At 39.6% G+C, this 13,118-nt stretch overlaps 1 protein-coding gene across 1 annotated transcript in view; it reads left to right on the top strand.

Annotated features, from left to right (window-relative positions):
- Positions 1–11,895, top strand: part of LOC125239869 (pantothenate kinase 3) — a 51,095-nt gene extending 39,200 nt beyond the window's left edge. Inside the window, 9 exon segments of the mRNA XM_048147595.1 lie at positions 417–595; positions 2,210–2,383; positions 2,782–2,925; positions 3,735–3,886; positions 4,938–5,114; positions 6,446–6,581; positions 7,849–7,964; positions 9,228–9,291; positions 9,293–11,895. Of these exon segments, the coding sequence (XP_048003552.1) occupies positions 417–595; positions 2,210–2,383; positions 2,782–2,925; positions 3,735–3,886; positions 4,938–5,114; positions 6,446–6,581; positions 7,849–7,964; positions 9,228–9,291; positions 9,293–9,394 (1,244 nt within the window). The 3' untranslated portion in view covers positions 9,395–11,895.
- The last annotated feature ends 1,223 nt before the right edge of the window (positions 11,896–13,118 follow it).

The raw sequence follows: 13,118 nt of genomic DNA, 5'->3' as shown, positions 1-13,118 counted from the left end.
GGGATACAAAGTAGATGACTGTTGAAAGGAAGGTACAGTCGACGATAAAAGCTTGTGACAAAAATGACTTATACTTATAGACTTTTTTTTTTATACTACGTCGGTGGCAAACAAGCGTACGGCCCGTCTGATGGAAAGCGGTCACCGTAACCTATGGACGCCTGCAACTCAAAGAGTGTCACATGCGCGTTGCCACCCCATTAGAAACTTGTACATTCCCTTTTGCTGTGTTAAATACACAGTAAAAAGGAGTGTACAAGTTCCAAGGAGAGTTCGGGTTGCCGACGACTCAAAGGACAATAGGCGGAATAAGTCAGTTCCGTAAGTCCTCCCGTCATCAGCACACTGCACCCTCGTTGAGCTCTGGCAGCCTTACTCACCGGCAGGAACACAACAGTAGTCTTGTCTCTTTCCAGCAATGCCCTGGTTCGGTATGGACATTGGCGGCACCCTGACCAAACTCGTCTACTTCGAGCCGAGGGAGACCAACCGCCGGGAGCTGGATAAAGAAACGGAGGTCCTCAAGAACATCAGGCGGTACCTCACCAGGAACTCAGCGTATGGGAACACTGGGAGGAGAGATGTACATTTACAGGTAAATTCTGTTGTTCCGTTCTTCCCTCAGACACAGGGACACATCAGGCGATCAAATGTGTGAAAGAGGCGCTTTTTTAGCACATAATCTAAGATCGTGTAGGCAAAGACCTATATAACTTCGTATAGACAGATAAAGTCTAAGAAAAAAAACGTACCCCAAAACCATACAGAAAAAGGTACGGTGAGCTAGATGGCGATACACATTTGGGGTACGCTCGGCTAGATGGCGCTAATATTAATATTTGACATTTTAAAACATATCAAGCTAAGAATATGGGCCAAATTGTCAAAACTGAGGTTCAAAAGTTTTAAGCCTGTGTCGAGAGACGGCAGTCTATGCACTGTGATTACACATTTTACTTTGACAGTAACTCTCTTTAATACTCGATCCTCTTTGGTGTAGGTGAAAGCATACCATGCTTGTATCAGTGAAATATGACAAGTCGACTGTTCGCGTTTTTGATAGGCGGTAACTGTGAGGTAACCGAGAGCGGGTGGGCGGCACTTTCAGCGGGGAGCGGGAGTGGCCATACTGTACGATAGTACTCTTTATTATACTGTGCTCAAAGCATATCTACACCTTATAAAACAAAGTCCCCCGCCGCGTCTGTCCGTGTAAGTGTGTGTGTGTTCGCGATAAACTCAAAAACTACTGAACGGAATTTCATGCGGTGTTCATCGTTGCATAGAGCAAAGACATATGTAACTCCATATAGATGGATAAAGTCTAAGAAAAAAACCGGCCAAGAGCGTGTCGGGCCACGCTCAATGTAGGGTTCCGTAGTTTTTCGTATTTTTCTCAAAAACTACTGAACCTATCAAGTTCAAAATAATTTTCCTAGAAAGTCTTTATAATGTTGTACTTTTGTGATTTTTTTCATATTTTTTAAACATATGGTTCAAAAGTTAGAGGGGGGGGGACGCACTTTTTTTTCCTTTAGGAGCGATTATTTCCGAAAATATTAATATTATCAAAAAACGATCTTAGTAAACCCTAATTTATTTTTAAATACCTATCCAACAATATATCACACGTTGGGGTTGGAATAAAAAAAATATCAGCCCCCACTTTACATGTAGGGAGGGTACCCTAATAAAACATTTTTTTTCCATTTTTTATTTTTGCACTTTGTTGGCGTGATTGATATACATATTGGTACCAAATTTCAGCTTTCTAGTACTAACGGTTACTGAGATTATCCGCGGACCGACGGACGGACGGACGGACAGACAGACATGGCGAAACTATAAGGGTTCCTAGTTGACTACGGAACCCTAAAAACGTACCTCAAAGCCACGACTCGCTGGTCATTCGCAAATATGTGTGAAATATCTGATATACCTTGTCACATTAACGTCTTGTTTGAAATGTCATACGAAATTGTCAAACGATTAAAAGCGACAAGGTACAGAAATCAACACTTATTTATGCCAGTGACTGTAAACAAAACAGACAAGTAAGTATGTGGGTTCAAGAACTCGCAACATGCGTATTCAATACAAATCGCCTGGCATGTCCCATCTCCTTCCTTGTGTATCTCTGTAGCCTTCTTGAGCTTACCGTGCGACTGTTAATCTGTGTAAGAATGTCCTATAATATTTTTTTTTTCAGATGGACAACGTGACGATCCGCGGCCGCCGCGGCACGCTCCACTTCATCCGTTTCCCCACCACAGAAGTGGGGGCGTTCCTACAACTAGCCAGGTCTAAAGGCATGGCCGCACTGGTCAACACTATATACGCGACCGGCGGCGGTGCTTACAAGTTTGAAGAGAACTTTATTAAGGTTAGTTATGATGATGTATGACACCATCCTTAATGTATTGGTCTGGTGGAGCGGTTAAAAAGGTCTGTATCGACATTATGTATTGTTAAGGCTAGTCAGGCATTGTAACTAGCGAGGTCTAAAAGTGTGAAAAGTGGGGGCGTTCCTACAACTAATGGTCAGCCAGGTCAATACTATGGTGGCTTCGGGAATTGTGTCATAAACTCACTTGAAAATTTCGACCCTTGCCACCGTGACCGATGGCCGAGTGGTTCAGGCATCCGTCGCGAAAATGGAAGACTCTAGTTCTAATTCAGCTTTGGACACTTGGAGGCCTTGGTCATTTTTTTCTTTGTAATATATGACATTTATTTCAGTTGATCTCAAATGCTTGAAAAGAGATTATTTTTTGTTCATAGGAAGTGAACATGCACCTCCAAAAACTGGACGAGCTGGACGCCCTAATCGCGGGTCTCTTGTTCGTGGACGCGTGGCATTCCGCCGAGTGCTACTACTGGGCCCCACCGGACGCGGAGCTACTTCACCACAATACCAGCAACACGGTTAGTTTTTAAAACGAAGTGTAAAATAACGGTTAGAGCGCGTTGATGTCTTTTTCTATGAAGACTTTAATATCAAACTTAAGACTATTTGTGGACGCGAGGCACTCGGTAGTGCTACAACTGGGCCCCACCGGACGCGGAGCTACTTTACCACAATACCAGCAACACGGTTAGTATATAAAACGAAGTGTAAAATAACTGTTAGAGTTCGTTGATGTCTTTTTCAATGAATAGCTTAAAAAATAGACTACCTTGACGCGATATTGGTAAACGCGTGGCATTCCGCCGAGTGCTAATACTGGGCACGGTTAGTATACGACACGAAGTGTAAAGTAATGGTTAGAGCGCGTTGATGTCTTTCTCTATGAAGTCTTCAAAAGTTGGACGCGAAACTTGGCCTTTTGACACTTTTATTACTCTGTGGTATACCAGCATTTGGTGAAAATCAAACCAGCTTTTTGTACTTGTACTATTATATATTTTTGACGTCTATAGTCTAAGGTATGTAATATCTTATTGTCAAAGACATATAATGTGGCTATAGGAACTCAGTTATGAAACGTTGTATCCCCATCGAGTAATGGTTTTTTAGAAACGTCTCAGGGAGCAGTAGATGACGTTTGCAAGAAAGGTACAGCCGGCCATAAAAACTTGTGCCAAAAATGTTTTTTTTGCAAAAAAAACTTATTTTTCTTTTCATATTAAATAATCTAATTAGAATAAGTTTTTTAAAAATGTATTTTCTCACTGTATGGACTTTGGTCTGAAATAAAGATATTTTATTTTATTTATCATTTTTATTTTTTCAGCCCCCATACTTGGAAGCGGCCTTAAGTCTGTACGAGCGTCAGCCGTTCGACTTCTCCAACCCGTACCCGTTCCTGCTAGTGAACATTGGAAGCGGCGTGTCCATTCTCGTGGTGAACGGCCCTAACGACTTCTACCGAGTCAGCGGCACCAGGTAAAAATTCTACTTCTACTGTAACTTTTTATAGGACTCAATACCCTTAGTTAGAGCAAAGACATGTGTAACTCCGTATAGATACCGAAAAACGTACCTCAGAACCATATAGAAAAAGGTACGGTGGCCTAGATGGCGTTACACCTTTGGGTGACGCTCGGCTAGATGGCGCTAATATTAATATTTGACATTTTAACACATATCAAGCCAAGAATATGGGCCATATTGTCAAAACTGAGGTTTAAAAGTTTTAAGCTTGTGTCGAGAGATGGCAGTCTATCCACTGTGATTACAAATTTTACTTTGACAGTAACTCTCTATAATAGGGAAATTGACTGTAGTTAAAATAAAATATTTAAAGGCGGGGTGGGCTGCCTCGAGCAAGTGGCTAGTGCTCGAGCAGCCCCACTGGCAGGATCGCCATGAAATGTATGAGTACATCATGTTTATATAAGGATATTATCTAATTATCTATTAATGTGGGAGTTATCATTATCTATTATATTTAAAAGGTTAATGGTAAATGATACTTGATACTTTATTATCTTGATTGTTAATCTAATGTTCTCTAAATTATCTATTTAAGATGTGTGAGCCGTTCAAATGACGTGCTTGACAGTTTTTAAAAAGAAGCTCACTAGGAGGCAAGTACCATGTACCTCTTTGAAATAAAGCATCAGATAATTATAAGAAAAAATAGACATTGTTTCAGTTATTTTTAAATCCAATTTCTATTTAACAAGTCAGGTACAAATATAAAATTAACTGAGTTGACCGTTGACGTCACTCAATTCAATTTCATATAAATTCCAGATAGGTTTAAAGACAAGCCGTTCAAATTAAGCAATTTTGACAGTTCTTAAAAATGATTTTTTTAATGACAATAATACTGATTTTAGACTAGGAGGCTTAATATGTATAATGATAATTTTAATTTTTAGTTGATCCTCTTTGTAATAAATCAACATAAACTTATGAGCTTTAGACCTGCAACCATTGTAACCTAAATCTAAAAAATTTCATTTCATTCTAAAAAAAACTCACCTTCCAGTCTTGGCGGCGGCACATTCCTCGGCCTCTGCTGTCTGCTAACCGGCTGCAGTAGCTACGAGGAGGCCATAACGCTAGCGGCCTCTGGAGACAACACTACAGTCGACAAGCTCATCAGAGACATATACGGCGGGGACTACGCGCGGTTCGGCCTCTCAGGGGACCTAGTGGCTAGCAGGTGAGGCCTGCAATCTTTAATACAAAACTTTTCCTAATTAAAAGTGTTCCTAATTTTAGGCCTCTATAGTAAGTAATAATGGTGACTACGCGCGTTTCGGCCTCTCAGGGGACCTAGTGGCTAGCAGGTGAGGCCTAAAATTATGTTTTACAATATTTTTCATAATAAAAAGTGTTTATATACCTCTGGTTTTGAAGAAAATCCAAAAAAGAAGGTCTAAAAGGCCTCTATAGTGAGTAATAATGGTGTTTGCGCGTGATTCGGACTCTCAGGAGACCTAGTGGCTAGCAGGTGAGGCCTAAAATCTTTTATTACACGACTTTTCATAGTAAAGTGTTTATAGGCCTCTGATTCTAAAAAAAAGAATGCTTTAAGGTCTCTATAGACTGCTCCAAAGGCTGCATTTATTAGTAAGTATAATAAATAAGCTATTTTAGGCCTCTATAGTCTTATAAGGTTTAGGTTTAAAGACATTTATTCCCATTTAAGATATACATCACTTCCATGAGAACATTGTTGTTACATAAATACATCATGCATTTAACTAGGTTATTGTCACCGTAATTGTTCAGTAGGTAGGTCTTATAAGTGGCTAGCAGGTGAGGCCTAAAATCATTTATACACGACTTTCCATAGTAAAGTGTTTATAGGTCTCTGATTCTAAATAAAATCCAAAAAAAGAATACTAAAAGGCCTCTATAGACTGGTACAAAGGCTGCAGTTACTAGTAAGTGAGACTTATGAGCTATTTTAGGCTACTGCCGAAAATAGTACGTGTTAACGCCATGACTGGCAACACTGTCCAGGACAGCCAACCTCCGGTCACCCCGCTGATCCAATGAGCGGCGGCCAGCGCCTCGACCAATAAGAATGAAGACTGAAGCGCCACAGTTTCCCCTTTCGCGTCACTATAAAAGCAAGGAGCTCGGCACCAGCGACCCTTCTTTTCTAAACAAAATCTCTCTCCGCTACGTGTCCTAGACTAGAACCTTGTATTAACCTTATTAACCTTCATTGTATTAAAAATCCATTAAAAATGGTAATATTTTATAACTGTTTTATTTGCCTGTGTGGTGACGGGTTAAGAATTTCACCACCCCCTTTCTTCCCGTGGGTCTCGTAGAAGGCGACTGTGGGATATGGGTTAAATTGTGGCGTAGGCGAGAGGCTGGCAACCTGTCACTGCAATGTCACAGTTTCGTTTTCTTTCAACCCCACAGAACTTAATTTAGATAGAAGAAACAAATTCATATATTTAAATAGTACGCATTATTAAATAAATAGCTATAAGTGGCATTTTAGCTAGTTTCAAACCTCCTTTTTTATTACAGCTTCGGCCAGATGTGCACAGCGGACCGGAGAGCGAAGGTGTCTCGGGAGGACCTCGCGCGGGCTACCCTGGTCACTATCACCAACAACATCGGCTCCATAGCGCGGCTGTGTGCCAGCAATCAGAATATTGAGCGGGTGAGTCGCGTCTCTATATAGCCTCGCTCTGACCTCGGCCGCTAACTGTAACCAAGGTGTCTCGGGAGGACCTCGCGCGGGCTACCCTGGTCACTATTACCAACAACATCGGCTCCATAGCGCGGCTGTGCGCCAGCAATCAGAATATTGAGAGGGTGAGTCGCGTCTCTATACGGCCTCGTGCTGACCTCGGCCGCTAACTGTAACCAAGGTGTCTCGGGAGGACCTCGCGCGGGCTACCCTGGTCACTATTACTAATAACATCGGTTCCATAGCGCCGCTGTGTGCCAGCAATCAGAATATTGAGCGGGTGAGTCGCGTCTCTATACGGCCTCGCGCTGACCTCGGCCGCTATAGACTGCTCCTCCGATCAGCAACCAAAATATATAGAGTACACTTTAGAATACTAGCCTCGCACTTCTATACAGCCTCGCGCTGACCTCGGCCGCTAAAGACTACTCCTACAGTATGGAAGCTGTGTTCTATTACAATATAAACAACATCGGTTTCATAGCGCGGCTGTGTGCCAGCAATCAGAATATTGAGAGGGTGAGTCGCGTCTCTATACAGCCTCGCTCTGTCCTCGGCCGCTATAGACTGCGCCTCCGATCAGCAACAAAAATACATAGAATATACTCGTACTTCGCAAGAAAATGTTGGCTAATCAAACCTTGCATAGCGACTTTTGAGGTCTTTTTTTTTTTCTCTTTATTTTGGCACAAACAGTCATTACAGAAGAGTTACATTGAGTTGTATTACATATGAAAATAGACAATACATTGCCGAAATCGTTGTAGAATTATAAATACGTATTTTTGTTGCAACGGACCTGAGTGGGTAATGAACTAATTGGGACGTAATTACGCAAAAACGTTCCAAAAACGTTGAAACTGTCATTATGTTCTATGGAAAACGAAAATCTTTCATTTCAATGACAATTTATTGGAACGTTTTTACGTAAATACATTCATTATGAGTTATGATTTCAAAAATCAACTATGCAAAGTTTGGCTAGTACTTACAAAATCACGTTATACTATACATTCAACCGTCAATTCGTCACTACTAAAAAATCTCGTATCTCACGCTGCTCCTCAAAGTTAAAACGCAGTAAGTCTATATGCATTCCATACATACTTACTACGATTTTCTTTTCATTGACAGACGAAGATACAAGGTTTTTAAGTAGTGACGAATTGTTGATAGAGAAAGAAAATCATGTTTTTGTTCACGCATTAATTTTCCCCCCGTATAAATTTCTTGACAGGTGGTGTTCTGCGGTAACTTCCTACGAGTGAACCCTCTCTCAATGAAGCTGCTGTCATATGCCATGTCATACTGGTCACGCGGCGCGCTAAAAGCGCTCTTCCTAGAGCATGAAGGGTAAGTTATAGGAACACATCTCATTTGAATTTATTTTTGCAAGTTAAGCTAAGAGAACTTGGCTGATTTTTTTTGGTATGTTTTAATTTTTTTTTCAAATGTGGAAATATTTATACTTTTTCTACTTAGAATCATGAGCTCTTTCAATTGCGCTGGAGACAAAAATGTCTTCTCAAACCTCAAATCTCTTTAGTTCAATAAATATTTGTTCTTCTTGTTTATTATAAGCAGACTAATTTTGATAACAATTTAGATTACGTTATTGAGACATAACATAGCTTCATAAAGGGCTTAAAATCGTACGAAAAAAAAAGTATTGAGAGGCATAGTACATTACATCAGAGGCTGAGGATTTCATAAACGGCCGAGCTGCGAGCGAGGCCGGATAAAAGGCCGGAAATCCGTTTTCACGCGAATGTAAAAACATACAATGAAATAAAATAAAAAATGCTCTAAAGGACAATATTTTATAAAAAAGTTACTTTCGTCCTCTCGAGTTGTTGCGCCCAAAAAGCGATACTTCCCAGCCCATTTTAAGGAACGTAAAGACAATATTTCATTGAATGTTTGAGACAACAAATTTTACGTCTACAGCACCGGATTTTTTTAGTAAATGTATGATTCCATCTGCCCCTTTAGCACAACTTGCCTTGTCGCGCGCGAGTCCATACATCAAGCGCGACTTCAAGTATGGACTTGCGCGCGACAAGGCAACTTGTGCTAAAGGGGCTGGTGTGAACTAATTCTTCACCAACAAATGTGTCGCTTAACTTCAAACTTGGGTAAGTCCATTCTGCTATAAGGTTGATTATCTTTCAGTTATAATAACAGTTATTTTATATAATCAACCTTAAAGCAGAATGGATTTACCCAGATTTCAAGTTATGCGACGCAAATCTTTATTTGGTATCCACATATCACAAACGACCCTAAGGGACCGGCCACATCTAAGAGACGCATGTCCTGAGGTGCGGAACGGACGTCCGCGCCACGCCACCTGAATGTAATTCAAAAAACGTCTCCTCAGTACATTTTGTATAGGAAGGACGTATCCACATATGTACTGACAAACGACCCTAATAACGCTGGTTAATAAAGGCGTTGCGCAGTTACCCTCTGCGCACAGTTACCCCACATGACTACAAAATGACAAGCAGTAAGAGATTTCTTACAATCTCATTTATAACGTCACTAAGACATAGTTCTACAGTGTTCTAGGGTTCCAATTGGTAGACTGTACTTATACCAGTTAATTTATTCCAGATACTTCGGCGCCGTAGGTTGCCTCCTTCAGCTGGACGACCACTACCACCGCAAGCAGCGCGCCCCCGCGCAGCCCCCCTGCGCCGACAGGTGATCGCGCCCACACCAGTCGGGGGGACGCCCCCACACTGCATGAGATGTACAGGCTTGGACTTACTATGTTATAAACCTAATCTATGCATCAGATACTAAAATAACAGTCATAGGTGATCGCCGAATATACTCTAGCCGGGGGGCAACGCCCCCACACTACATGAGATATACAGGCCTGGACTTACTATGTTATAAACCTAATGTATGTATCAGATACTAAAATAACAGTCAGAGGTGATCGCCGAATATACTGTAACCGGGGGGCGACGCCCCCTACACGCTACGTGAGATGTACAGGCTTGGACTTACCAACAATGTAAAAATTCTAAATAAGGTTATACAACAGACTAACATTTAGAAGTGATCTACTGAAATCAACAGGTCATTGCCGATTATACAGTAATCAGAGCAGCGTTGCCCCTACACACTACGTGGGATGTACAGGCTTGGACTTACTATGTTTTAAACCTTATTTTACTAAACTAACTGTTATAAATGTTCCACCAAAGGTGTCAGGTGATCGCCAAATATACACTTTCTGGGGGAGTCCCCCTACACACTACATGAGATGTACAGGCTCGGACTTACTATGTTAAAAACCTTTTTTTTTATGCATCAAATGCTATTGAAGTGATCACACTACATAATCTTCTACATGCTTGGATTCAATGCTAAAAACCCAACTTTATTTGATATGGTCTGGAGTACGAGTGTCTTTTCAAAAGGACTTATTACTATAAGTCAACAGGGGTTATTTTTATCTATGTCTTCCTAGAGAAATAAACCTTGTTGACTTATAGAAATAAGTCATTTTGAAAAGACACTCCTCAACTGTTATCAGAGATCGGACAACTGGTCATCATTCTATCAACATATATTCATTATTTCGAAGACGACATACAAATAACTCCCAACTGTCCGATCTCTGGTTATGAATGATCCATCAATGCCGACAGGCGAGCGCCGAACATACACTAACTAGGGGGCAATGCCCTCAACACGCTTTGGCTTGAATTTTAATGTCACTACTAAATAAAACATACTGATACATTTTTTATATCGATCTTGACAACTTGAATAGATTCATTGAAATTATCAGTTCCTTGCAATAGCAGAAGTATTTAAAACTGATGCTAAAAATGTTTTACTTTATACGTGTTGACATGCCATCAAAATGGTGCAACTAAAATATAATGCCGGCTCCACACGATTAGTGTTTGTTACAAACACACAACACCTTTCCAAACATCACCACAAACACTTGGCAAACGTGCCAGTTGGTCGAACACCCCATTGATAAAAAAAAATTATCGTAAGACCGTGCGACTTCCAATCCGAAGGTTGCGGGTTCGAACCCCGGCTCATACCAATTTGTGAATGATTTTTTTCATAGGACTCATGTGCGAAATGTCATTTGATATTTGTCCATCGCTTTTCGGTGAAGGATATCGTGTACGAACCAGACTAAATCCCAATAAGACCTAGTTACCCTTCTTTTCGGTTGGAAGGTCAGATGGCAGTCGCTTTAGTAAAACTAAAACCTTCACCAAATCTTGAGATTACTTGTCAAAACGAACCTCAGTCTGCCATAAGCCGTGGCGTGTGCCGAGATAACGCATGGAAGATGTTTGTGTTTGTGCCAGGCGCGTGGACTCTGCATGTCAATTCTACGTTTATATTTCGAGACGCTGGTCGAATTCATTTCGACTTAAAATGTATGTGTTTTGACTAATGCTATTGCCATATAATTATGTTGGTTATTTCGATAGAATATAAATATTATACTTTGACAAAATCAATGGCATGAATCTCTGGAAAATACTATTGAAAAAATTCGGATATTCTTAGAAAATTGTTATTTGGATATTTTAATAAGTATTATTTGACATGTTATGATTTAAGAAATATATACTTGTTTCATAAAGATGCGATTGTTAGGTACAGTCACGTGATGATTACTGTATCTTGTCACATTAGGGCCCATTTAGACGGTACGAGAACTCGCATACGAGTTTTATTACATTGCGGTATTTGATGGCTGCAAAATTGTATGTAACCTCAACAGGCCGCAATGTAACTAAATCGCATGCGAGTTCGCACGCCGTCTAAATCAGGCCTTAACATTTTGTTTGAAATGTCATACGAGTTTGTAAAACGATTAAAATCGACAAAGTACCGAATTCATCACTTATTTATGCTGGTGACTGTATGTAAAAAAAAAACGTAAACAAATAATTTGTACATTTTCGGGTAGTTGGGCATTTTCAGAATTTGGGTCACCGCAATTAGCGTAAGTTGTTAACAAAAATTAACTCGCTGTCAGTTTTGTGACGACAATTAAGCATGAAATTTTAAGTGACGTAAAGGAAAAATAATTAGGTCACATTATTTTTATCGTCAGGATCGAATCGATTCTCAAAGAATGAGCCCTAAGCGCGTCCAGATCTAGTGAAATTCGATATTCGAGATTTATTTTGTAAAACACCCACCAACGTGTCATGCTATTTCAGTCAGTCTCAGTACAAGATGTACTGAGACTGACTGAACTAGCATGACAAATACGAACGTTTCCGGAAAAAGGAAACCCATTTCTCACTACATCTGTACAAACTTTAGCCACTGCTATATAGTACATTACATCAGAGGCCGGGAAAATGAGGATTTCCGGCCAAGTGGGTATATACGGATAGGGATAGGGATACGAGGCCGGGAATCCGTTTTCACGCCGAGGCATGTATAGTGCTTTTCTCAAACATACAATGAAATAAAAAAAAATGCTCTAAAGGACAATATTTTATAAAAAAAAGTTACTTTGCAGGCCTAGGCCTAAAAAATAATATGAAATCCCTTTACAGTCCTCTCGAGTTGTTGCGCCCAAAAAGCGATACTTCCCAGCCCATTTTAAGGAACGTAAAGACAATATTTCATTGCATGTTTGAGAAAATATTATTATGAAACTGTAACCACTGCTGTAATAATATTATGAACCGGTTGACATAATTCGATTGAGAAACAAGTATTTATTTTCAATAAAAATATCAATGTAAATATCATACAAAATGGTAGTTGAAACAACTATACTATGTCTTATGCTTAAATGCCTGTAATATAATGGGTGAATCAACTTTTTCTTGCCTGTTATTGTCATGGTTACGGTTCCCTGAGTCACGCTGGTTTTATGCAAAATTATGCTACTTAAACTATGCAAACATGTATTTTTCTGGTGTTAACAAGCCCTGTCCTTAATTTGCTACAATGGACTACATGCATGCTTGGAGGCGTGACTCAGGGGACCGTAACCATGGCAATAACGGGCAAGAAAAGTTGATTCACCCAATTGATAAATAAATGATATTGTTACAAAATACATATTTAGCTAAATTAATACGTACAGTTTTTTAAATAAAATTGTAAATTGTTTTTTTAATATTTCAATTTAATTATCAGCAATAATAGAGATATTATAAGAAATAAATGTCATTGTCTCTTTCTCTCATCAGAAAGAGATGATATATTATATGTACAGAAATATCTAAACGGGCCAAGTCTCCAATATTATCTAAACACATTTTTTAAATGAGAAAAAAATGAGTTACTCTAATTTTAAATCCTTGGTCCTACGTGAGCAGTTCTTAAGAAGTTGTACAAAAATTAAGGAAAAAGTGCAAGTGTTACCAAGATTATTTCGATGAATTGAGATGTTAGTAAGTTTTATTTCGTCATTAAAGTTCTCTAGTATCTATATCTTATACTTTTAAACGAGCAATTCTTGTATATTTATTTATTTATTTATATATA

The sequence above is a fragment of the Leguminivora glycinivorella genome, chromosome 26 (assembly GCF_023078275.1).
Source record: "Leguminivora glycinivorella isolate SPB_JAAS2020 chromosome 26, LegGlyc_1.1, whole genome shotgun sequence".
Lineage (NCBI taxonomy): Eukaryota > Metazoa > Arthropoda > Insecta > Lepidoptera > Tortricidae > Leguminivora > Leguminivora glycinivorella.
This window is presented reverse-complemented; position numbering and strand designations above follow the sequence as displayed.